At 45.3% G+C, this 27,347-nt stretch overlaps 1 protein-coding gene across 2 annotated transcripts; it reads left to right on the top strand.

Annotated features, from left to right (window-relative positions):
- The first annotated feature begins 119 nt into the window (after window positions 1-119).
- On the top strand, window positions 120-27,347 carry LOC102458939 (prostatic acid phosphatase). Of its 2 annotated transcripts, XM_006133152.4 has the most exons (11): window positions 124-329; window positions 5,726-5,821; window positions 7,084-7,170; window positions 8,197-8,349; window positions 12,903-13,001; window positions 17,807-17,911; window positions 19,072-19,204; window positions 20,775-20,857; window positions 22,269-22,375; window positions 23,450-23,609; window positions 27,015-27,347. In XM_006133152.4, exons 1-11 carry the CDS (start codon window positions 216-218, stop codon window positions 27,024-27,026), a joined length of 1,149 nt encoding a protein of 382 aa, XP_006133214.2. In that variant the 5' UTR covers window positions 124-215; the 3' UTR covers window positions 27,027-27,347. The 2 variants fall into 2 exon arrangements, with proteins under 2 accessions (XP_075778031.1, XP_006133214.2); XM_075921916.1 differs by lacking the exon at window positions 27,015-27,347 and having other exon boundaries at window positions 120-329; window positions 23,450-23,630.

The raw sequence follows: 27,347 nt of genomic DNA, 5'->3' as shown, positions 1-27,347 counted from the left end.
CAGTCTTAGGCTAAAAAGAATGTAGAACTGCAACCTTGAAAGAAAATGACTTAAAAACATAGATACTTTGCATAATCACTCCCAAGTTTCTCCTGCATTTGAAATGCGCAGGAAGCAGATCCACCCCTTTTGTCCTTTTGAAAGTACAGCTTCACCTCAGGCTGTAAAACCAGAAGAGCTACTGTAGCTCCAAAGTTTTTCCAGCTGCAGCCAGGATGAGAATGACACGGCTTCCATGCAGGTCCAGGAGTTTTTGCTTCCCTCTTAGTCTTTTCCTCATTCTGCTTCACCAAACAACTTCAGAAAATAAGTTGAAATATGTGGCAGCGGTAAGTAGATGGCCTCTTCATTTAATTACTGGTAATGACTATAGCATGGTGTTCCTGGAATTGATAACAGTGTAAGATTTGCAACTCCTCTTTGTACAGATTCCACAAGGAAAAAAATGGTGTCGGTATTTCTGTGTACAGCGGAAAACCAAGTCTTAAAGGCTCATCTTATTGAAGATAAAATGAGTCAAATGTAAAGATTTTTCTTTGTGAGATAAAAGAATCTCCAAGATTTGTGGCAAAAGCACATGAACCAGAGTCAAGAGACTGGGGTTTTGTCCTGGTCTGTACCTCCCATCCTTTATGTGCCCACGTCTGTCTGTGTGTATCTTGCTTTCCCCATATGTAGAACTGGGAATACTTACCTAGCTCATAGCTGTTTCAAAGTTAAATTCATTCATGCTTTTAAAGTGGTCTGAGATCTTCAAATGGAAGGCATGCTAGAAATGAATGCACTTCTTTTTTGACTGCTGACTTAGCCTAATAGGGTGTGTCTAGACAACAGGGTTTTGTCAACAAAAGTGGACTTTTGTCACCAGAACTATACCTGCGTCTACACTACTGCCGAGTTCTGTCGACATAACGTCGACAGAACTCTGCAGTTTTGTTGACGGCGGTAAACCTCATTCTATGAGGAATAACGCAATTTGTCGACAGAAGGCGTTATTGCATCTACATTGTCCTTTGCATCTATACTCTCATGTCGACAAAGCAGCTTGCTTTGTTGACAGAACTGGATGTAGTCTAGACGCTCTTTGTCGACAGAAGCTTTGTCAACAGTATCTGTCGACAAAGCCTCAGTCGACAAAAGTCTGTAGTCTAGACGTACCTACAGTGTGCAGAGACATATAAAGCCTAATTTATTTAGTGTTGTGATGTACATGCTGCATTAACTAGAATGAATTTGGAAACTCTGCAACAATTTTTCATGGTCCACTTCTACTTCTAAAGTCTATAGAAAAACAATGTAACATCCCTTTCCCCTCAACAAATTTGGGGAGGCTTCCCCCCAATGGATCTGGAATTTCAATGTGTTCTGAACCTGTGGCCTTGTAGATCTGAGAGAGAGAGAGAGAGAGGTGGCAGGGGAAAAAAGATTCACTTTAGTGCAGGGGTGGGGAACCTAAGGCCCGAGGGCTGAATGTGGCCCACACCTTGCCTGGATCCAACTCCTGAGGCTCAGGGTTCCCTCTCACGGCACTAGGGAGTCTGCACCTCCACTGTGGGGCTGGAGCACACAAAATCTACTAACCTGGGCCCCCCTAGACTCCAGTGTGTGAGGGGAACGTGGGGAGTGTCTTTCTCCTTCTCAGTCAGGGGACACGTCAGTGAGGTTTTATTTGTGGGGGTTTTTTTGTTTGTTTTGTTTTGTTTTATGCTTCTCACTTGCATACAGCCCCCGACTGATTTTTCTGTGGCTCACTGGCCCCCAACCCAAAAAAGGCCCCCTGCTTTAAAGTGTTGCTTCCTATGCATTGGAATTATTGTTTGTAATGAGGAATTCTTTTATCCAAACATTCTTGTTCCTTCCACAGTTCCCAGTGAGCATTTATTGATCCATGTAGAGAAAACAATGTGTGTCCTTACTCGATTATCTATGCCAACTCCCCTTCTATTATCTATGCCAACTCCTCTATTATCTATGCCAACTCCCCCCAACCCACAACCTCTAATATTTCTTGTGTCTCTCTTGGCTGATGCTAGTAAGAATAACATTTGTCCTATGTGTAAGCGGGGGAATGATCCCGCTATTGTGGGGAACTTTCCTGGCTTCTATACACCCCGGTGAAATGAACCAGCAAAAGGATCTGAGTCCCCGCTCCCACTTCCTTTACCCCACGGCTCCCTGATCCTGAGGGCTCCCCCTCCACTCTCCAGAGTAGCAGAGCCCTTGAAACCCCAACAAGGCTGGGCCCAGGTTTCCTGGGGCTTAATCCCTGACCTTGTAGTCACTAGGGGCAGGAGTTAGGGTGTCCCCACTCCGAGGTGCTCTCTTTACACTGCAGGCCTTCTTGGCCCAGTGATCACTTCATAAGGTTCAAAGCAAATACAATTTATTAAACATCAACTGATTAAAGAGAAAAGAATAAGAAAAAAATGAGAATGGTTAAATGAGAACACACAGCCCTGCTCTGTAGCACAGGGACATCAAAACAGCAGCCTGCAGAGTGTAAGGACAGTTCACAGTCTCTCTCTTAGAGGCCCTGGATATGCTGCAGGAGGGGCTACAGGCTGGACACGCTAGCTCTGGTAGTGACCACACAGTCTCAAGCTCGAAGTGGCCAGACCCCTCTCCCAGTCCAGAGCCTTTCCCCACACTTTGCTGGTCCCAGGTGCTCACCACATCCAGCTGCAGGCTGTGCTGCTTGGCCAGTTCCAGCTCCTTGTGTTGCTTCTCTGTTCCTTTTGGCTCTCTGAGCATTGCCAGTCTGCTGCTCAACACAGGGTCTGCACTCCTTGCGCTGTGTGTGCCTGGCTCTGCTGCTGCAAAAACTGCCCCTCAGCACAGCTTGCTCCTCTTAGCAGTGTCTCAGCTCCCTGTTCCTTTTGCAGGACTTCTTTTACACAGTTTGTACTCCTCTTTCAGCTCTCTGTCTTTGCAGCACCTCTTCTGCACACAGCTTGTTTGTTCAGAGAGAGAGCCAGAACAATCCCAGCTCACAGGGAGGACGGGGCCTGGCCTCTCCCCTTCCTCACTGGCCTGTCCAACCTGTCAGGCTGAGCTGCAGTGTTGGCTGCTTTCCATTGTCTCTGGGGTCAGTCAGTCTCATGAACTCTTCCCCTTCAGATACTGCGAGCTGGCAAACCAAAAACTCCTACAGAGTTTTAGTAAGGGGTAACAGTCCCCTTACATATGAGCCAGAACATGACTTTTTGACATCGGTGAGAATCTCAAAGGGAGTTGGATCAGACACCAGGCAAAGAGAGACCCAAATTCTGTTTTCAGCAACATGTTCAAAGTTTGTCCCATTCATTAGTGCTGTGGTTCTCAACCCTTCCAGACTACCGTGCCCTTTTCAGAAGTATGATTTGCATACTCCACATTTCAAGTTAACTTCTAGACTTACAAAACTAGACATCAAAATACAGAAAGGTCACAGCCCACTATACTAAAAAGTGTTTACTTTCTCATTTGTCTGTATGAAATTTTACTTTACTAGTGCTTTAGATGTAGCCTGTTGCAAAACTAAGCAAATATTTATATGAGTTAATGTACCTTAGAAAATCTCTGTATGCCCCCAGCGGGGCTGAGAATCACTGCATTAGTGAACGTACATAGCACTATCTTAAAAGAATATGAAAGTGAGTGAAAGAGTCCTGAATGCACAGGTGGCATCAGGCAGAGGCATCAGCTGGAGAACAGAACTCTCTAAAGCAGTGGTCCTCAAATGCATTTGATCAGGGCCCCCTTCTTTGTGTCTGTGGCTGTTTGTGTCCCTCTCCTCCCCCCCCCCCACACGTATATATATTGCTACCCAACTAAGAAGGCAGAGCAGAGAGAAGCAGCTGGTGCTGGCCAGATGCCCAGCTCTGAAGGCAGCAGAGCACCAGCAGCAGCACAGCAGTAGGGGAGGCAATGTGAAAAGTGATGTTCATCCATACCACTTTTTGCAGCAGACTTAGCACCTCATTGCCACCTTTACTTCCACACTGCTGCTGCTGCCCCCAAGCCTGAGAACCAGATCCCTGTCACCTTCAGGTGAAGGATCGGGTCGGGGTGGGGAAGGAAGGGTGAGGGAGCAAGGAGAGCTCAAGCCAAGCTATCTCCTGGTAAGAGATTGAGGAGACAGGAGGAGAGGAGACAGGCTCCACCTAGCTGTCTCCCCTGCCCCCCCACCCCCATGGTGACAGGACTCTGAGTGTCCCCTATATTCCCACCTCCCAGGTGTCCATGGCTCTGTTGCAGGAGCCCCAGTAAAAAGGTACACAAATTGCTCTCTGTTTTTTTGGAAGAAACTTTTCCGAAATTTGGCCCATCTACAATGGGCCAAATTTTGGAAAATCCTCCTTTTTTCGGAAGAGTCCTTTATCCTTGTGGAAGGAGGAAGACAGGGCTTCCGAAAGAGTTCATCTGCTCTTCCACAAAAAAAACAGAAGAGCAGACACGTTCCCTGGATGCGGTAGAGTTTTTCCGGGATACCTCTGGTAGCTTTTTTTGGGGGGGGGGGGGGGTAAAATCTATATACTCATCCTCTTCCTTTGATTGTGACATGGGCTTTCTTAATTGCTGGAAACTTGCTGATTGGTAATATGTTACAGACACATTTCAACTTCAACCTATTTGTAATTTAAGAAAATATAAGTCAGATGACTGGCGTAACTCACTGTGAACCAGAGATCAAGAGAGGATATTGGGGTTTATTGTCTAAACCAGGGGAGACATATCCAAAGGTTTAAACTGCAGTTAGGCCAGTTCTACCCTAGGGGGAAAAGTTGAACTAAGGTAAACAACTCCTCATGACCCATGGAGCACTGGTGTTGATGGGAATGTGATCAGCGATCGATATAGTAGGTGCCCTCCAGACCCATAGGGTTGCCGGCCAGGCTGTGTTCCTCACTCAGGCAACTGCTGGTTGGGCTGCATTCCTGGTCCTGGTGGTTGGATCATGGATGTTCTGGGGTCAAAGAGTCCCAAACTAGAGAGGTTCAACCTGTAGAAACAAATTCTTTGACTCAAGCTTTTAGAACAGTTCCTGTCGTCTGAGGCAAACAAAACAGGCGGTAACATGAATGGTGATGTATTTTAGAACCTAGAGCCAGTGCAGCCAGATTGTGCCTTGCACTTATATAAGAGTGTATGTGTGTGGGGGGACGGGGAAAATAGCACTAAGTAGATATTTACTAAGCAATTTTTTTTTTTTTGGTGATCACACAGGAATGACTGTGAAAAGGGAAAGGAAATATCATAGAACTAGACTTTAATTACAATATATAAAAATAATATTCTGAATAATATTACTAACAAATCAATGGCCAGCACTTTCAAACTTGGGTGCCAAAGCTAAGAACCTAAATCCATATTTAGGCTCCTGAATCAATGGTCTGGTTTGCAGAGATAAGCATTCACAAGTCAATCAGACCACTTGTTTAGGTGCATACATATGGCTTTGGATGCCCACCTGTGGTATTCAGGTTTCAAAACGATGGCCAATTACTTTTTATGTCCTATGTGGGAAAAATCATCAGACTGCTCCCTTTCACAGTTCAGTTGGCACTAGAATGATATCTTAATATCTGAATATATGTTTCAGACTAGATGCATTAACCTGTCTTTTCAGACTCTCCAGTTCTTTGGATTGCAAAGCAGCGCTCAAACTACCATGATATGCTAGTCTTCCAGACAAGTAAAAGAAAACCCAAAGAGAATTAATTCAGTCTTTGATTCGTCTCACTAGGTTTTTCGACATGGTGACCGAACCCCAGTTGAAAACTTTCCGACTGCTCTACACAAAGAAAGTGAATGGCCACAGGGATTTGGACAGCTTACTACGGTTTGTTGGCTTTTCACTGAAATGAGAACATTAATGCAAAACAATTATGCAGGTTTCTGATGTGTGACTGACAAACTATTAGGAACTACCTGGCTAGGTGTAATTCATAAATTAAATGTTTAATGCAGAGATACTCTAGCAATAGTTGTTAAATTCCATCTGAATCTTTATAGTTAAGGATGTGACTGTCTCCTTGGGTGGAAAGTATTGCCACCCTTCCTGATGAAGTGGCTGCATTAAGATAAGAGGCAATTTTAATTTTAAAAAATAAAATAAATACACAAGTATGCCAGTTAAACCTGTATTTGTGTTTGGTAGTCCATTAAGGCAAGAAAAAAATTCTTTGACTTATATTTTAGAAAGATGCTCTAATTTATTTTTATTAATTTGTAAATGCTCCACACATTATTTTTATTGTAAACGTGTGAATTTATTTTGCGGCTCTGAGATTCCAGTTCAACAAGAGTGCTTTTTTTGGTCTCTAGAAGGTTATGGGATCCTATCCACAGCCTTAGTGAGATCTGATAGAACACCACTCCAAGAGATGTTAACAGCTGCCATTACATCTAACACAAGCCAGCAGAATGTAACTAAAGGAATGAAAGTAGGGTAACCAGATGTCCTAATTTTATAGGAACAGTCCAAATATTTGGGGCTTTGTCTTATATAAGTGCCTATTACTCTAACCTGGTATTTCACACTAGCTGTCTGGTCAGGCGAGATGAGAATCAAGCTACAAACTCAGGAGTAAGATCAGTAATTTAGTAGCAATGAGTTACTATGAGTAAGCTAATCATTTTCTTCATAAGTATTTAGATCAAATAAACAAACTTTCTCTTTCATGCCCATTGAGGTGAGGGGGTCAATTAGTGCTAATTCTCCTCACACACCCCACAGGAATAACTCTGCTGACATCAGTGGAGATGTGTCAGTTTGAAAGATCTAAATAAAACTAGAATCAGGCCCAAGGTCTCTCTGAGCAGGACATGAATTATGACTTGATTATTAACACTCAAAACCTTGAAGGTATAGTGTCCTAGTATACTGATACTACTTTATGAATATAAGTGAAGTTTCCCGTTGAAAAAAAAACAACCAAAAACCCAGATGCAAACATGCATAAAGTCTACACTATGCCATAAAAGTGGTTAATGGTCACTTGAAAAAGTCACTGTAGACAGAAGGAAGAGCGGAAAGAAAAGTTGTATTAAAGTTCCACAAGCACCTTAAACTGACATTCACCTGTACTGCTGTCCACACAGATTGGAATGCAGCAGCAATATGAGCTTGGACAGTATATGCGGAAGAGATACTCAAACTTCCTGAATGACTCATACAACCGCCATGAGGTAAGCATTAGAGTTTGTGTGAAGGAATTTTTTCTTGCACCATTTGACTCTAAGACTACTGAATCAAAAACAAAATCCACAATCCTAAAGCAAGAGATAAGGTAACAAAAGATCAGCAGTTCTGAACATCAGGCCACTGAATTGGGTGCATAAATATAGATTAAGGAAACTAATTGTAAGCACCTAAATTTGAACATTCTGGCCATACAACATATCATATCAAGGGTGAACAGAATTTCAAGAAGTCACAAGAGAGGGAGGGAAACTGTATTACAATTCTACATTTCCCTAAAATTCTGCAACGCTGAGCCAATGGATGAAGATGGAGATGAGAAATGCTCTTAGCACAGCTAAAAAGGCTGATACTCAGATGATCTCCTAATCAGGGTCCTGTTATTTGGGAAAGTTCTTATTGAGAAAAACATATATAACAGAAGCAGTAGGATGTACTGTGAGCTATGATGGCCAAGGGAATGTAGACAGCACCAACAAACATCATTTATAAAATGTCTACCTTGCTCCAGAAATGGAATGCACAAATAATCAAACACCTGGTAAACCTACACACAGAGATGCTGGAACAATTTGTATAGTGGGGGTGCTGAGAGCCATTGAACCAAATTATAAATCCTCTATGATGAGAAATCCCTTCAAGCCGGGGGATGCGGGAGAACCCCGCCCCATCCCTAGTTCCAACTCCTATGCCTATACATGCTTTAATCACAGAGGAATTGCTAGAGCAATGTTTTTTAATCTACATTTTAATGCTTCTTCATACATTTTTCAGTGTTTAGTTTCAACGGTAATGTCTCAGAAATTCCCTAGACTGATGAAACAGATTCCTAGAAACAGGACTCAAATGGTGAATGTATCTACTGCTAGCCCTCTGCATAAGGGTGAATTTCACCTTCTGTAATTTATGCAGAACAGGAGAAAGGAAGAGAGGGAAGCACGGACTGGGAATATGGATAAAGCCGTCCTCTCTTTAATTTTTAGGGAAAAATACTTTTGTCATTTTACTTACAGATTTTCATTCAAAGCACAGACATTGATCGAACCATTATGAGCGCTCAGGTTCTTCTCGCTGGACTTTTCCCACCAGCTGGCCACCAGATCTGGAATCCCCAGATCCTTTGGCAACCCATCCCAGTTCGCACTCTGCCACCAGGCAAAGGCAACGTGAGTACCAATTGCAAACTTTACACCTATGATAGGATTTTTCAGCAGGAACACAAAATAGGAGACGAGAAAAAGCCTTTTACTCAATATGTTCAATTCAACAGAAAACATCTTCCATAGCTGTTGGCCTACAAAATCTGTACCTACATAGGACCATCCTTACTCATATGCAGAATATGCAACTGCATAGAACACCCCAAAATTTGGGGCACCATGTGGTCTTACTGTCCACCCACCTGCTTCTTCCTATCCCTGTTCTGTGACTCTGCTTCCACCAAAAACCTAGTTAACTTAAAAGTGTAAACACCTGTCAGCGGGGGTGGCCCGTGGATGTAGGCAACCTCGGCAGTTGCCAATGATGACGTCATGCCATTGAGGGCTATGGAGGCGGGGGCACCGATCACGCATTCCACCTAGGGCGCCAGTTGTCAGCAGCTCTCCTCGAGCCGCTCCTGCCTGTCAGACCTATTAGCGGAACACTGAACCTGTGGAAGAGTCTTTCAAGTGGTAATGAAGCCATGTTACAGACACTTGTCAATATACTGTCAGTTTCTGAATGTGCTGTGTTATTGCAGGACCTTAGTTTAAAATTTGCTTTAAAAATATTTTAGTAGTGTGTTGCTGAAGTTTATAAAATCCCCTCTCTAAAAGGCATGGGGGCACCCGTTTCATAGTACTGCATAGGGCCCTATAAATCCTGAGGATGACCCTTCGCATACAGTCCTACCAGCTCAATTGTAACTGTTGCATGAAAGTCTACAGGGGTTGAGCAGCTGACCTGTATTCCTCATCTCCATCTCTTCTGCAGTGATTCTTTGACATTGTCCTGTCAAGAATGGCACGAGGAGAAGTTGAGGAAGTTCCACTCTAAAGTCTTTTCATGGGGACAGGCTCTTTCCCTGCTGGCCAGACATCAGTCAGACAGGCAGACCTTTGAGGTGGTTTCAGATTTAAATTTGCTTCCCTGCCTAACAGGTTTGCTCCTGTGGTCAGCCAAGGAGAGAAGTTTACCTCAGCCATTGTAAAATCTCCCTCCGAGGCTAGTACTAATTTGTACTGCAGTCACACCGAGGGGCCTCAATTGTAAACTGGTGCCTCATTACACTAGTGCTGTAAAAACACATAATCAAAAGACAGACCCTGCCTTGAGAAGTGTACAAACAAACCAAATGAATTTGTCTAAGAAATGATAGGAGGGGTAACAGCTATGGCGTATGCACTCTTCCTGACTGACTCAGGTACAAATCTGTCAGCCAGCGGGCTGGCAGCTGCTGCAGTCGGGCACTGTGCAGGAGAGTGATTTAACAAGAACAAAAGCTGTGGAGAGCAAGGACAGAAAAGGCTTCATTCCTCCTGCTACCTACAGTTCTTGAGGAAACATGAAAAGAAACAATAAAACCATCATGCACCGTTCATCAAGGCCATCAGAGAAGATGGGCCACTGCTGTCATTAGGCCACTATGCCTGCCTGCTCTGGAGTTGTTCATGAATCATAGAGCACTAGAACTGGAAGGGACCTCGAGAGGTCATCAAGTCCAGTCCCCTATTCCCACCCCTTCTCGATCATAATGAGCATTACTCCATTTGGAAGCCATGTAGGAAAGTGAGATGAGGAGGGAGGAGGTGCCTCAGGCAAATCAGATCAGACAATGTGATTCAGCTTGACTTTCACGCTGTCTGCAATGAAGCAAGAGGGAGGGAGGCATGCAGGTGGGAAGAGGTTTCGATAAGCATCAAGCCTATCAGATGTTCATCCAAAACCCACGCCTCCAAATGCTCTGAGTCGCTGCTGTACAGGGAAAGGGAGCTGCGGGACATGGCAAGCTCATTTGCATGAGTGCTCTTCTTCCCTGTCAGGTGTGCAACTTTCCCAGGTGGGGGCCTTAATGTTTAATAACAACAACTTCCTGGAGCAACATGAAAGTTTTTTCTGAATAAGCCAACCACTTGTAGAGACAGGAACTCTGTCTTCCCAGGGCCCCCATGTCCAAATGTCTGTGAGTATTTTCGAGCTCCAAACAATACATACTGGGAAATCCAAACAAAATATCATGTAGTAATAAACTTGGGTCACAGGTTATTTTCTTGGCCTACTGTGATCTATTCAGAGCTGACAGGGAGCAGCACTGTGCACTACTTAATGAAACCAAAGAGAGTGGCTTAAGTGATAACACTCAAAAGGTGATGATGAAGCCATACAACAAAAGTAATTATTTGTTATTGTGCAATTAAAACAACAGTCCAAAACCTCCCGCCTTAAATCTAGAGCCTCCAGGGTGTGCTGCTAATATGAAAGAACATGCACTTTGGAAGTCATGCAGTATTTCCAATTCAAAGCATGTTAATAATGCCTCTCTGCTAACATCTGCTCCAGCCGCTATACTGATGCTCCAGCACGGAAGGACCACATACAAAGGGAAGCACTGGACATGGCTTTGCTCAGAGTGCAAATCACACTAGGTCAGAGAAAGCCAATACAAGACATATACAACACCTAACCACCAATTAACTCATCACAGAAGGACTTATCAGGAGATAAGTGATCTGCAGTTATGCAAATTCTCTGACTAGGGGAGAATTTCACACATGTGTTACTAAGCAATAATGAAGCTATTATACAGACATGCTTTCGATATTTAGGAGCACAATTCATTTCTGTCTCTTCTCTATTCCCAAGAATACACAGTGGCAAAATAGGTACAGTATTATTGTAGTTATAACAAAACAATACTATATTTTACACATGGATCTGAGATCAGTTTAAAAGTTTAATACACAGATTCCAGAACTGGGCTGCATTTGGAGTTGAGAAGTGGGAACAAGTAGTTTAAACCACCTTTGTACACTGGATCCTGGGAATTCAGCCAGTTCTCAGAGCAGCTCTAAAATACACACAGCCGCTTAAGAGGGTCATTCTAACAACCAGGGATCAGCTAGATTAATGGCTTCCTGGCCATGCCAGCAGAAGGTTCCACTGCCAAAATTCACCAAGTATATGAACAACTTTGAACCAGTGGATTGGCACAAAGCAGCTGAAGCGTGACCATGAATCTGACAGTCAACAGTTAGACCCCACAAGGGATAGATGTGGCATAAAAACCTAAGTTGGATTAGAAAGGGAGTCACAGTGATCCAGATCCACCAAGATACTGGGAGAGGAAGATGGAGAGGGAGAATGATGCTGTAGTTCTGTGATCAGGGCATCACCTAGGAGGAGGGAGACCCCAGGTATTGTCCCCCAGCTATAATCACTCTTTCATTATTTATTCACAGTGTAACAGTTTCCACAGGAGAAACAGGAGGTGTCCCAAATCAGAATATCTCATAGCGCAGGGACTAGATAATGCGCCTGAGAGTAGGAGACTCCTGATCATCTCCTTTCTCCCTCTCTGGCAGGGAGGGGGAAGTTGAATATGGGTCTCACACATCCCAAGAGAGTCCTCTAAAAAAGCACTGGGCAAATAGCAGTAAAGAAGGTACCCCCTCCTCCTCTGGCTGTTTGCATGGAGCAAGGCAGGTGCCTCACTCAATGCCTCATGAAGTGGTTTAGGCACTTCAGCTGCCTGACTCCATGAGACTGATTCTTATTCATGGACTGCTAAGCAAAGATACATGCCTCCCTTCAGCCTGGATGTAGGCATCTCAGAATGACACAGCCAGTACTTAGCACAGACCTCTGTCATCAGCATCTGCCATTGGCTAGCTGGGGCAGCTCCCCACCTAATCATGTTGGCTTTTTATGGATGACAGCCAAAGGCCACATCTCCACTTGCGGGAAGATCAATGCTATGGCAGCTGATCTTTCGGCATTCCATTTAGCAAGTCTAGTAAAGACCTGTTAAACCGAAGGCTGAAGGTGCCCCCATCAGTACCGGTACTTTTCGCTGTTGTGAGGAATAAGGGAAGTCGATGGGAGCATTTCTCTCATCAACCTCCTGCTGTGGAGATGGCACCAAGCTTAGCTTAAGATACATCGATTCCAGTTATGTTATTTACATAGCTAGAGTTGCGTACCTTAAGCCAACCTTCCTGGTATAGTATAGATCTGGCCTAAGGAGCCTACGTCCCCCCTTTATTGTATAGGGAGCCTAGGTGCCTTTCTTAGGCCAAGTCTATACTACATTGGAAAAGTCACCTTAAGGTATACAACTCCAGCTATGGAAATAACATAGCTGGAGTCAACGTACCTTAAGCTGAACTCGGCACTGTCTCCACTGCAGGAGATTGACAGGAGAAATGCTCCCATTGATTTCCCTCACTCCTCGCAACAGCGAGGAGTACCAGTGCCAATGGAGGTTCCCTCACTATTTGATTTAGTGGGTCTTAACTAGACTTGTTAAATCGAATTCCAAAAGTTTGACCGCCGCAGCGTCAATCTTCCCGCAAGTTGAGACATGACCTTAGACTTTGTGGCTCCCAGTGTTGTTCCTGGGATTTTCTAGGCACCTAAAAGTTAGACGCTGTGATGTCCAGCTTTGCCATACCTAAATCCCTCTGTGGATCCCATTCTAAGTGCCTGCTCATATGACAAGTTTAACTTTTCTTTATTTCAGGTGCTGCGCTTTCCTATTCCTAACTGTCCATGTTTTGATAAACTTCAGAATGAAACCCAGGCATCGAAGCAATTTCAAGACAAGTTGCAATCCTACATGGTAAAACAAAAAGGAAAAAATTGTAAACTTAAGGGATTGTGATGTTGCATTGTTTCCATTTACTGAAATGCTGTTACTGTCTCCCAAGGAACAACTTCTTAAAAATATAATTACCGCAAGACAGGCTAATATTACTATAAAATATTCTTAATATACTTGCACACTGAGCAAGTCCCATACATATATATTTTAACTTAGGTTTTATTTTATTTTGTTTTAATTTTTAGATGGGACTGTAGCACTAACAAGCTCAGGCTATTTTGGGTGAGGTTTAATTTGTACTAATAGTCTAATGAGACTGAAAATATTCCGGAGGCAGCAATTTCCTGCATTACTGTGCAGCATAAAACCAATCATAGAGATGTGATTACTCTGCTGAAACTGGGGAGTGATGAAAACCTCAGGATGTGACTATTGCGCAGCAAAACCCATGTAAAAATAACTCCAGCATTTCTACTTTTGCAAGTTTCATTACAACACTATTTATTTGCATCATCTCACCCAAAGTTGAGCAGTGTTTCGGCTTTGGCCTTGACACACATCTTCACCCAAATTCCCCCCAACTTCTCCTGCTATGGAGGCTTTCACAGGTAATAAATTAAATAGGAGTGAAGAGGCCTAGTCTAAAGCAATGCCTAGTAGCACTGTCCCAGGAACAAACCAGACTCTGTATCATGAGTCAGTTCCTGCTTCCTCCTTGTTTCATGAGGGAAAGCAAGCTGTGTCAGCCTTTTTCCTTGTGCAACTTATTACTTCCCACACTACACCAGCTCTGCTGTGCTGGCCAGCTCCACCCATTCCCACAATCAACAGCAAGGGAGGGGAAGAAGCAGCCCAGCAGCCACTTTTCCCATTCCCACCCTGCTACCCATGGTACAGGTAGAGAACACATAGGTGTGCAGTGGCAGAATTCCTTTACACTCCTTGTATGAGCACATAGCAAGGACCAAGTTGTGCAACCCTTATTCAAATGAATCAGTGCACAGCAAGCCCTGATCTGAAATGGGAATTTACTTTAGTATAGCTACATCACTCACAGATATGACAAAGCCATCCCCTCCCACCTTCTGCCCTCCCCGACCCGAGAGGCAAAGCTATAACTTACCTGACCCTGGTATAGATCAGTGTAAAGTCGATGGAAGAGTTCTTCCACCGATGTAGTGCTGGCCTATACCAAGGGTTAGCTAAGGCCAGATGTACACTAGACTCAGCAGCTTGGCTTAAGGTACACAACTCCAGCTATGTAGAATACGTAGCTGGAGTCGGCTTACCTTAAGCTGAGCTTGGCAGCATCCCCACAACGGGAGGCCAACAGAAGCAAATGTTCCCATTCGCTTCTCTTACTCCTTGCAAAAGCAGAAGTACCAGACATCAGCAGGGGCACCCTCCAGCTACATCTACACTGGCATGATTTTCCGAAAATGCTTTTAACGGAAAAGCACTTTTTGCGGAAAAGCGTCCGTGGCCAATCTAGACGCTGTTTTCCACAAAAAAGCCCTGATCGCCATTTTCGTGATCGGGGCTTTTTTGCGGAAAACAGTACTATGCTGTCTACACTGGCCCTTTTGCGCAAAAGTCTTTCGGAAAAAGACTTTTGCCCGAACGGGAGCAGCACAGTATTTCCGGAAAAGCTCTGATGATTTTACATGAGATCGTCAGTGCTTTTCCGGAAATTCAAGCGGCCAGTGTAGACAGCTGGCAAGTTTTTCCGCAAAATCAAATGATTTTGCGGAAAAACTTGCCAGTCTAGACACAGCCTCTGAGTTTAATTTACTGAGTCTTAACTAGACTCACTAAATTGAACGCCGGAAGTTTGATCGCGGCAGTGGCAATCTTCTGTTTAGTGTAGACAAGGCCTCAATCTCTTGAGGGCTGGATTTTCACGTGCCTGAGAGATGTAGCTATAGACCAGACTTAGTATGAACACGGCTTCACAAATGGACTCTGGAAATGGCACATCAATAGGTTCTTGTAAAAGATAAGGGAGGCATAGCCCTGCATAGCCTCAGGCAGTTTCAGAGTTAGAAGGAATGAAAACTTTCATAAACAATAACATTTATGTCTTTGCCCCTGCCCCTCAGCAACTAGAGATAACCACCATCTCCCGCACCCCCAAGTCTCAATTGGCCTGGGAGTGGGGCAGTGGCAGGGTGGCTGCAGGCCAAATCAACGTTGGCAGGCTGTATCCAGGCCATGGAGGCTGCCATGCTCACCCCTATGGCAAGGGATTCAGGTGCAGGAAGGCCTGTAAGATCTGAGAGGGAGTTTGAAGGAGGCAGTTGTGATCTTGGGCATGGGATTGGGGGTGGAGTAGTTTGGATTGTTCTGACCTAGGGTAGGAGGGGGTTGTGTCTGGGGCACAGGATTGGGGTGCAGGGCTTTAGGCAGGGGATTACAGTGCAGGGGTTTGGGCTGTGACCTAGGGCAGGAGGGGATTCTGACCTGGGGCAAGGGATTGGGGTGCTGGGTCTGGGAGCGGGTATGGGCTTATGAGAGGGCAGAAGGTTTGACTTACGTGGGATAAGGGGATAGGAGTGGGGGGGCCAGAGGGCTGGGTGGGAGGGAGGGGCTGAGGGCAGAAGCAGGCTCTCGCTGGGAGACTTACCAGTGGGACTCCCGACCAGCAGCCTAGCACATTTGTCAGGCAGGAGCCTGCCCTGCCCCCACACAGGCTCCAGGGCCATGTGCTCTGTGAATAAGAGCCGAGGGCGGGGAGAAGTGGTCCCTCAAGTGCTGCCTGTAGTTTCTGTTTTTCAAATAGGCAGCTTCTATTGGCAGGAAACCATTCAATGGGATTGTGCTTGGGGCGGGAGCAGCCATGAAGCACCACTCCTCCCTCCTCTCTGCGCTCACAGTTTGTGGAATACAAACGGCCCAGCAGCCACTTTTCTGAGTGGCCTGTGGGGGCGAGGCAAACAGGGGAGTCTGCCTGAGACTCCCCACTGCATCCACAGGCTGGATCCGGTGGCTTGGTGGACCGGATCTGGCCTGCGCAGGGTGTTTTGTCCAGGCCTGGCATACACATTCTGGTGACACGTAGATTGTTTTTAAAGTGATTCATTTAATTATCAGAACTCCAAAGCAGATATAGTTTTTCAGGCTGTTCTCAAAGACCTGATCCTCCTCCTGGATTGAAAATCCCATCTTCACAACATTCTTTGCCTCATATATTGCAGCCTTACAATGATATGTTATGATGCTTGACTCCAAGGACACAAGCTGCAAATGCATGTACCAATATTGTAAAATATACACATTAAACAGTGATGGGAGAATACTAGCGTTTTCAAGAAGCAACTTAAACTTTGGGTGCTTATCCAACCGCATTGTTCAGACACAATCAACCTTTCCCCTTAAGAGGCCTCAGCTCCCCTGAACTGTGGTCTTTTTTGGGGGAGTCTAAGCGTGGTAGTCTGTTATCCTCACCAGAGTGACTGGGAGCAGAGAGCAGGTCTTGTTTCCTCTCCTCACCACCATCTTCATAAGGTAGCTGGCAAGCTTGGTTCCCTCTGTAGCATCTTTGTGAGACATTTTTCCCATTCCAATGTTGCCCTTTGCCAGTTATCCAGGCAGTCTCCCCCTTCCTGTCTCTATGTACAGGCAGTCCCCGACTTACGCGGATCCGACTTATGTCGGATCTGCACTTACGAACGGGACTTTTCTCGCCCCGGAGCTCGCGGGCGGCGGGACCGCCCAGAGTGCAGTGGTCCCGCCACCGCGTCCTCCGGGGCGAGAAAAGCTGCTCCGGGTCTCCCTGGTGTGCTGGGGGGGACTCCCCAGCACAGCAGGGAGACCCGAGCAAAGCCGCACAGGCAGCGGGGTCCCTCGCCTCTGTGGCTTTGCTCCTGTCTCCCTGCTGTGCTCGGGGGGGACTCCCCGCCACCTCTGCGGCTTTGCTCCGGGTCTCCCTGGTCTGCTGGGGGGGGGGGGGCGCAGCTAGTGCGCCTCCCCCCCCCCCCCAGCAGACCAGGCTTTTGTTGTGGACGCCTGGGGTAGAGCAGCTGGGGCGCTGCTGGGTTGGTCCTGGGGGGAACCTACCCAGCAGCGCCCCAGCTGTTCTGTCCCAGGCTCCAGATTCAGCCACTGTTGAAACTGATCAGTGGCTGATTCCAGGAAGCTGGGGGCAGAGCAACTCTGCCTCGGGCTTCCTGTAGTCAGCCCCTGGTCAGTTTCAGCAGCAGCGGCTGAATCTGGAGCCAGTTCCGAGTTACGTACAAATTCAACTTAAGAACAAACCTATAGTCCCTATCTTGTATGTAACCCGGGGACTGCCTGTAATTTGTTTTTCTCTCTTCCTTCTTTCCTTAATCTTTTCCTTCCTCTGGGTTTTGTCTCCATTCCATCCTGTAGGTTTTCCCCTTCCTTCCTTCCTGTTCCCATTTCCTTTTTCCCTTGTTCCTCTCTTCCCCTTCCCCCACTGCCTCTTCTCAATTTACTCACCTCTCCAAAGGAGCTCCCACTTCAGAAGGCTCACTTGAAGAGGTGAGTGAGGAGGTTGTATCAGATCCTTGGACCACTGAAGTACTCAAGGCAGGGAGAGAGGAAGCCAGCAAGTGGAGCCTTCCAATGAAGTATAGCAAGGATGAGTAAAAGGCAGTCACAGAGACAGAAAGAGCAGTAGCATCTAAGGCTCCTGAGTGAGAGCTGCAACAACAACAAAAACCTTCATTGGGACTGTTCCCATGTGTAAAGTTAGGCATGTGTGTAAGAGTTTGCAGGCTCGGTGGCTATGAGTCCATAGGAACATGTGTCTGGGGGTCTCGAGGCATTTGTTGTGTATGTTTCCTTTTGCTTTTGTCTTTCAGGGGGTTTTAAAAACGATGGCAGCTAACTCGGGATATGACATGGATACTCTGAAACAACTGAATAATTTCAAAGCCTGGAATACATATGATACTCTGGCTTGTGAGGTATTTAAAAGAGAACGAGAGAAGGAAATTAGCCGAGAAAGATCTGATTCATCTAAACAGCACATTTTGTTTTCAGCCAAACACAGCAATAACTGGTCTCCTGTGCTGTACTGAGCTTGGTTTCTTTTTGGCACCATTCGAGGAATGGTGAATGATAATAAGGCATAATTTAATTCATGAGGAAAGGAAGTCTCAAAGCATGCAGGTTAAACCTTTGTAATCTGGGACCCCCTGGTCCAGCAACATCTGTCATCTGGTAGGACCACGGATGTTCCAGGACCAGAGAGTCCTGGTGAAGGGCTGGTGGCTGTGTTCCCCGCTGCTGGGCTGCCCAGTGCGCTACAATTAGGCAGCCAGGCACAACCCAGTGGGGCTGCCTGGTGGGCCAGGAGCACAGCGCACCGCAGTGGGGCTGCCTGGTGGGGCCAGGAGCTCAGTGCACCACAGTGGGGCTACCCAGCGGAGCCAAGAGCTCAGGACTTCACATTGAGCCTGCCCAGCAGGACCAGGAGCCCAGTGCACAGGGAGCTGGGCTGCCAACCACAGCAGGGAAGGAGGTGGGGGATCAGCAGGGCAGCGAAGCTGGCAGCAAGGGAGAGCCAGCCAGGAGACTGGCGGCTGGTCCAGGGCTGGGGGAGAGCTGGTAGCAGGGGAGCCAGGTATGATCTCCCTATCACTGGCAAAATCCCTCAACCAGGTCTAGTCAGATCTCGTGGAAGCCAGACTAGAGAGTGTCAACCTGTACTTAGCTGGATGTTGAAAATAAGAGGTAGCAGAATTGTCTGGTGGTTAGAACAGGAAACTGGGTTCCCTACTATGAGCTAGATTATGCCTTGCAGATTCAATGTCAGAGAAGGAGCAGGAGTGAGTTGGCCCGGCAGGGCATGCATCTTCCTCTCCAAATCTGCACACTAGCAAAAACCAAAAAGACAAACAACTGCAACAAGAGAATTACATTTCCACTAAGAATTACATTTCCTCCATGCTGAGAAGTCTTCCTAAAAGGGTAATCAGGGTCAGATGCCAGGAAATGAAGCAACGTGACAAAGGAAGCGGGAGAGAGCCACAGGAGTCCAAAGGCAACAATGTAAGGATGGGTTGGAGGTGGAGAGAAAAGGAATGGGAGAAAAAGTAATTTTCACTTTCCATTTTCACTATAGCGTATTCACAATTTTACTCTCCCTGTATGGGCCTCCCAAGTTATAATGGACAAGATGAAGGAGCTGGCAACATTCTCTTTACAGTCACTCTTTGGGATATACAAAAGAAAAGAGAAAGCACGGCTGCAGGGAGGTAAATAAAATATGAAGAGCACTGAAGAGGGACTGGAGGAACTGATATTATCTGCCAAACCAGTCTCCTCGCTCATTTTAACAAGGGGTTTTGCACAACACCACAATTTGTTTCTAAATATGAAACAAGTATTTTGAACCCCGCTATTTGCATGATCCCTAGGATGTCAGGGGTGGTAGTGCCTTTAGCTACCCAAATATAAGAAATGCTTGCAGAAATCGTAGGAGAAGATCGGGGTGGCCCGTCCATATAGGCGAACTAGGCAGTCGTCTAGGGTGCCAAGTTAAATGGGGTGCAATATCATTGAGGGGTTTGGAGATGGGGGCGCCGATTGCATGGTTCGCCTAGGGTGCCAGTTACTGGCAGCTAGTCTAGGGCTACCCCTGGAGAAGATTCAAGGCCATTCTGACCTGAGCCTGACATGAGTGACAGCAGCCTTGATTTAGGTTGCCTTTCTCCGATACTAAATCTAAGTCTTTTCTGGGCTTTGATTTGTCTTTTCTGATTTAATGTTAACCTTGAAAACACCTTCGCAATGAGCTCACTGAGGGCTAGATGTAGACCTGCTCCCAAGCAGCTCTGGGCACAGCTGAGGAGAGGGGATGCACAGTTCTTCGTAGCCCTCTCATCTTGGGTCTCACTCTGCATTGATTCCAACCATAGAATAAATTAGAAAAGCCACAGGCAGACCAGTTTCAACTCCACTGCCTGACAGCTGCTATTCTAGCAGCCAGGGATTGTCAAGGTGCAGGGACATCACCTCAATCACATCACTGCTCCCTGGACGAACTCTTGTGTGGGGAGCTAGGAAGGAACTGGTGTAGGTGCTGCCAGAAGGACTCCCTCATTAGCTGGTTCTGCTGGCTTTAGGGCACTTTTGTAAGGTGAGAACACAAAGGTGTGTCTACATAGCACCCTTACCTCAAAATAAGCTATGTAATTTGTGCTACCCAAATTGCGTAGCACATTTTGGGGTAATTTCTAAATAAAGCGCTATTCTGACAATAAAGCGCTATTCGACTGCAGAAAAGCATGCCCGTTATTTTGAAATATATTTTAGAATAACAAGCGCATTTAAAGACACACATTGCTATTTCGAGAAACATCCGGTATCCCGAAATAGGTCCACTGTCTAGAAGTAGCCTAAAGGTGTCCTGGGCTAAAACATTCAAGACTCAAGCTTTGAGCAGAAAGGCAAAAATCAAAAGTTATGGCAAATGACTGGTTGAAATATTTCTCTCCTGTTTAATCTTTATTAGAGAGAAATGTCATTGAGGACAAGGCAGCGCAACCAAACTGAAGGGAAAGAGATTGTACCCAGATTCTCAGCAGCTTTCTAGCCTAGTTTTTAATGCTCCTGTTTCTCAAAATTTTCTGGGATTAATTTTCCCCCCATTTATGTAGCATCCACTGTCAAGCTCTCAATTCCATGTCCACTAAAAATGAATTACTGTTGCACATTCATGAACAGGTCCTCCTGTTTAATATCTGGGATCTCTGCATTTGGGCTTCTGTCCGAAAATACTTTATTCATTAACATCTTAATCAGTCTTCCCTTATCTTCTTTAAGGTATCCTGGTGAATGCTATTCTAAAAAACATTCAAAAAGCTACGAAACCATCAAACAAGAGGAAAATGAATCTCTTTTCTGCAGTGAGTATCTTTGTTTTTCCCAAATGTAGGGTTGATATGTTTACGACTGGGAATTCAACAGAAAGGGTTTAACTTGACATGTCCTGGGAGCAAATGCAGAAGAAGAATTGCAAGCAATGTTGCCAATGTATTTTGATTCAACAACTGTTCAGTCTTAAAAGAGAAAGATCACGTTTCTTCTACAAATTAAGAAAAGCAGTAAGGATATGTCTACACTTGCACCCTAGTTCGAACTAGGGATGCAAATGTAGGCATTCGAAATAGTCAATGAAGCGGGGATTTAAATATCCTGTGCTTCATTAGCATGATCTCGCCAGCGCGTTACTCTGATCAACAGCTGTTTCTAAAGTGAAAGTGCGCGCTGGGATGCATTAGTTCGAACTAAACCTCTTGGCTCAAACTAACATTACTCCTCAAAAAATTAGAGAATAATGTTAGTTACTCCAAAAAATGAGGAGTAACGTTAGTTCGAACCAAGAGGTTTGTTTTGAACTAACACGTCATGGTGCGCACTTTCACTTTCGAAACAGCTCTTGATCAGAGTAACGCGCCGGCAAGATCATGCTAATGAAGTGCGGGATATTTAAATCCCCCCTTCATTGACTATTTCAAATGCCTACATTTGCATCCCTAGTTCAAACTAGGGTGCAAGTGTAGACATACTCTGAGATACAATGCAATTGGATTTAGTACATTGAATTATGTGTTTTTGCAACATGTACAACAAAAATAACCATAGGATTTGCTCATCAACCTGTGCTTGGCAAAGGCAGCCTTACTCCCCACTAATCCCCATTCTAAGATTTGGCCCCTACTGCACCACAGAGCAACTTCAGGGTTTCTCTAAAAGGCATCGTGCTGCAATAAAGCCACCAAGGTGCTGTTCTGCCAGCAGGGGCTCATTGGAGTACAGCAGCACTCCAAACACACCTCCTATGTATAATCTATACATGAGCTGGCTCTGCTCATTGTATGTCACCTGGAGAGTCCCCTAGGTTAAGCCATTTTGACCATCACTTTGTGCTGCTGGTGCAACGAGGCAATGAGAGCTCTATTTTTCAGTGTTAATTTATTTATTTGTTGCAATGTATAACATATCTATAGTTCTAGACACTGTATAGTGATTAAAATACAGCCATTAGAATGGTATATAAATAAGCTCAGTAAACATACAGACAAGGGACTTACTCTGGGGAAAGAGGGATTCCTTCGTCCTCCCTTTCAACACCCTCCCAAGGGTTTTCCTGCAAAAGGAAGCAAAATAAAATAAATGCTATTAAAAACAAAGGCTACAACCAGAGTTTTACTTTAATATCCCATCCTAGAACTAAAAAAGGTTGTTGGAGGTTGCGACAGCACAACCCCACTTAAAAGTAACTACTGTATTACATGGGAGTATTTTTTTTTATAGCATGACACCACAATTGGTGCCCTACAGATGGCGCTCAATATTTTCAATGGAAAACTGCCACCTTATAGTACTTGCCAGTTTTTTGAGCTCTACCAAGAAAAGAGTGGGTACGTATCTTGACACATTTGCAGCAACCAAATGTGTTTTGCTTTCAGATATGAATTCAGTAATGCCCTAGACGATTTTGAGAGAAAAGCATCCTCATGAAATGTAATTGTGTTTTAAATGAGAATTTTACAGAGCAGCAATGTTCCCTGTAAGACTGGTACTTGTGCAGCCCCTCAAGAGAGATTCAAATGCTGCCCAGCTAATTAGCAGAATGCCCACAGCTAGGTTTTTTGTTTCTACTAGTGGGCTATGTCTAGACTACACCCCTCTTTCGAAAGAGGAATGTAAATTAGGCAGATCGAAAGTGCAAATGAAGCGTGGAGTTAAATGTCCCACACTTCATTTGCATAATCACGTCACAGTGGTCTTTCAAAAAAGGATATGTCGAAAGTGAAACCGCCATCTAGAAACGGTTCTTTTGGGAAAAAAAACCTTTTTTGAAAGATCCCGTACTCCTCATTTGCAGTTTCAATCTGCCTAATTTACATCCTTCTTTCGACAGAGGGATGTAGTTTAGATATACCTGTGATGCACACTGACACATAGCTTGGTGCACATAAAAAAATATTCTGTGCCTTGATGGAAAAGATTAGAGTGCACATTGCTGATCAGTTCATATTTATAATGTTGCATTTAAATGCATTCAACACCAATAATTGACTGAAATCACAAAATCAGACTGTGTGTGCATATGTGTGTGAGAGAGAGAGAGAGAATTAGGGTTAGTGGTGGGACTTAAGTGAGTGTTTCCCTAAGTGGTAATGATAATTTGTCTAGGCACCCCTTAAAACATATTCCAATCAAACAACATCCTTATATAGGATCTGCTCCTGTTTTCATTTAAAGATTTTAAAAGGGCTTGCTGACATGACCTGTGATTTTAGCAGAGACATGACAGTTCTAAGGATCATTGAGCATTGGATGTCTTTGCCAAGAGCTCTAATCTCGAAGAATTTGGTTTACAGTAATTTCTGTTAACAAAGACTGTAAATTGCAGAGGGCTGTGTCTCTGCACAGGAAGTCTCAGAGCTAAAGATCTAATCTTTCTCTTTCTTCCGGGCTCTATAAACCAGGCACTACAGCATTGAAATGTACTATCGGAATGACTCCTCCAGGGATCCATATCCACTCAGGCTGCCAGGCTGCACGTCTCCTTGTCCTCTTGAGAAGTTTACTAAGTTGGTCTCTCCTGTCATAGTGAAAGACTGGTCAAAAGAATGTGCCAAGTGTCAGGTGAGGGATTCCCAGGGCTGAGGAAGCAGGTCCCGGCCACACACCTCTGCACAAACATCAATTCCCTGCCCACTAGGGTCGGAGTTCATATCAGGATCAAGCACCACATTTAACAACAGAACACAAGACTTACCTAACACAGGAAAAGCCAGATGTAGACCCAAGGCTGAAGACAACACTGACTTCCTCACCTTGATAGAGAGACCCCTCCTCCCCATAACTGGCTAAACACACATAGACTTTCTACCCCACACTCATGCAGCCTCCCCACCCCTGGCTCAGTTCAACCTGCTCACGCATTCTGGGCTGATGTGGATTGTGAATTCAAACTGGCACGGGTTGCTGTGTGGTATCAGCTGTCCTGTCAACTCCAGGCTGTGTGTCTGTAAGGGTACGTCTACACAGCAGTGTTATTTTGGAATAACTGACTTTAGTCTGAAATAACTTAGTCCGCATCTACGCTACAAGCAGTTACTTTGACATAATGTCGAAATAATGTCGAGCTGGAGGACTTCTTACTCTGACTCCTGTAAACCTCACTTTACAAGAAGTAAGGGAAGTTGGAGGAAGAGTGCTTTACCTCAGACTTCCTGCTGTGTAGAAAACGCCAAAGCCAAAATAAGATATTTTGATTTAAGTTACACAATTGACCTAGCTCAAGTTGCGCAGTTTATTTCAGCGTTAGCCTTGCTATGTACACATACTCTAAGAGTCCCCCGTGCAAGTGTAATACTAACAGACATCTGGTCATCTGAGGGTGCAACTGAACCTGGGACCTCTGTGCATGTACTATAAGTCAGCTGGTTATTACCAAAGGCTCACCTGCATGCCGCTGTCTATTTCAGTTTCTGTCTCTGCCCCAGATCAGACTTGCTGCTTTTGGTAGCTACTGTTCTCTCCACAAATCTTCCCCAGCTTATTTCTCCCCATTCCATCACCACCTACTCACTGGTTTAAACCCTTCCAGGTGGCCTGTAGTTAATACTGTGTCCTTGTTTAACAGTGGCACTCTCTCTTCCCACAGCCAATCAGGTTTATGAAGAGTGGCAGGGAAGAGAAAAAGAGGCAATAAAGGAAAGGGAAAGGGCTCTTTAGCCAGTTCCATACCTGTCACCATGTAAACATATCTATCCCCAGGTGCCAGGTATTCTCTGTAGCTTGGCCAGGCTCAGAATTACAGACTTGGGAAGGGGGAAAACCTCATTCAGTCGTTGAAAATGTCACTGTGCTCCTACCTCCCTGTTCTGTTCCTCCTCTGCCATAGGGCGAGAGTTTGGTGCCTCTTCCATAGGTGCTGGGACTGGGGGCGCTGCAGGTGCTTGGAGAGGTAATAACAATCCCAATGCATGGTGCTTTCATCACCCCCGCAACAAATATTGTTCCAGCGCCACTGGCCTCTTCCCTAAGATACCCCATCTCATTCTACTTTTCCCTTGCCTCAAAGCCAGGACCAGGGTTGGGTGCTTCCAGTGAGGATCCCCCCCATGTTAGCCGCCCCACCAACAGGAAACTCAGAGACTCCTTCCAGCCCTGCCTGCTTCCCCTATTCAGTTTGATGGGTTGGGTTCATGCCAATGGTCCACCTTCTGCAGACTTCTCAGATCTTCTATTCTGGGGCCATTTGGGGCATTGGCTCCCACAGACGATGCACTGTTTCAGGCTCCAGGATGCATCCAGTTTGGAGCACCTCTGTTACTTGAGGAGGACCCTCCAATGGCCCAGCAGCACCATGCCTTTTAAAGCTTGTTTCTGTCAGTCTCAGGCTTGGCTCAGGCTACGGGCAACAAGCCAACCTGCCTCTCAGAGGTGGTGATGATGCTCATTCTGATGTCTCTGGTTGGATGCCCATATGTATTGGCAGCTGCCCAATTGTGCCAAACATAAGGAAGTGGTGTACTGCATGGGTGTATGCAGCATGCTGATATACAGATAGGGTAGCTCTGGCAAGTAGGAAGTCCAGTGTCTCTGCTACATCCCTGCGAGGAGCATCTGGCTGGCTCACTCTCAGAGGCCATTGCCTTGTGGGTGTTAGGCTGCCGTCCTTAGCTTACAGCTGCCATACAGAGAGCACAATTCCATGAACATCTTGTGGCTCAAAGGGCATGCCTAAGGCTGTGAGCACTTTGGTGAGGTACCATAGAGAGGACAAAGTACTGCCAGAAGGTTTCTGTGGTAGCTGAGGCTTTGACCTCCCTCAGGAATTTAGTGAAGTGATCCACCATCATCAGGATGGAGGATGCACTCCTCTGACTTGGCTCTACCTTCAAGTGGTCCAGCGCTGCCCTCCACCCCCTTTTCTGCGGGTGCAGAGCCAACCTGCCTTCTCATTAGGTGCTGGCATGCACTATGAGCACAAATTGGTGGGCCTTGTGGTGTGGTCCCAGCTGTCCTGTTGGCTACGGTAAGAATTCCCTTTGAAAGTGCCAGTGCAGCAGATGGCGTTCCTCCAAGCAGCTTCCTAGTTCAGACACTGTCTCTGCCCCAGCTCAGGGCTGCTGCTTCTGTTGCTCTCTTCCCAGATCCTCCTGGGACTATTCCTTGCCCTTCCTTCACTCCCACTGGTTTAAACCTTCCCAGGTGCTCTAATTAATTCTGTGTCCTTGTTCTGGAGTGGCACTCTCCATCCCCTGCCAATCAGGTTTAAGCAGCGGGTTGGGGGTGTGTGGAAGAGGCTCTTTATCCAAGCCCCAAAAAGAGAAACAAAATGTTTTGTTTGCATGTAGCATTTAAGCAGTAACTGCAGGAATGGCTGCCCACTTGTAAGTGACATGATGCTTTAAAATAATAGATTGACCTTCAACTAAAGGCGACGGGCCACATTCATCACTGAAGGGGAAGGGAGATATAAATTACACTGCCTTGTGCCCAGGAGCTCCCTTATATGCAAAGGGGAGAGTCATCCAAAAGAAAGGAAGGCAACAATACTCCGGCGCTTTTTCTCTGCAGCTTTAATACATAGCCACAACTTTATAAGGCCCATATAAGTTTCCAATTGAGACACCCAAGGGACATTAACAGAATCATCTTCCAACATTCCTGGCCATGCCTCCTTCTCACCCATACTGAGTTTTGCTGACCACCTCACACACACCTCCCATTGGCAACACCCAATGGCATATGGCTCTGACCCTGTGAACACTTCTGGTCATGAATGAGAACTACTCACATGCATGATGTTATATACACCAGTGTTTCCAGGATTGGGTATATATATATATACACAAATAGTATATGTATTAATGTACTGAAACACATACATTTACCAGAAAGATAATCAAAATTCAGCCACAAAATACTTTAATGCAGAATACTTAAAATTCAGACTCTGGTCTGGATCTCTAAGTAGACATATATTGATACATCTTCCTAACATGCATATTTCTTCTTTACTATTTTTCCTCAAAGATACATTCCTAGGATTTGACTTTGCTGCTGGCCTGTTCATCTTTGATGTAACGCTGTTGTTCCTTCTCTACCAATATGGAAAGTGCAGGTGCAGAAACACTTATCAAAACTTCTAAAAGGTAAAAGAATGAAGAGGTAGATACTGCAAAACTTCAAGAGCAACTAGATGTCTGTTGTTGTTTTTTAAGTCACCTGCAGTGTTTTACAATCTACAATTATCTCTGGTCAAATAATTCTACAAAGCACGTTGAATTGATCTCAGCAACAGAGACTCTGCAACCTAATTCATAAATCACTGGAACATCACAGAAATAAACTCATGTTTAGAATTTA

Source organism: Pelodiscus sinensis, chromosome 2 (assembly GCF_049634645.1).
Source record: "Pelodiscus sinensis isolate JC-2024 chromosome 2, ASM4963464v1, whole genome shotgun sequence".
NCBI classification, from domain to species: Eukaryota; Metazoa; Chordata; order Testudines; family Trionychidae; genus Pelodiscus; species Pelodiscus sinensis.
The sequence above is the reverse complement of the archived record's forward strand: the minus strand, read 5'-3'. Positions and strand labels throughout refer to the sequence as shown.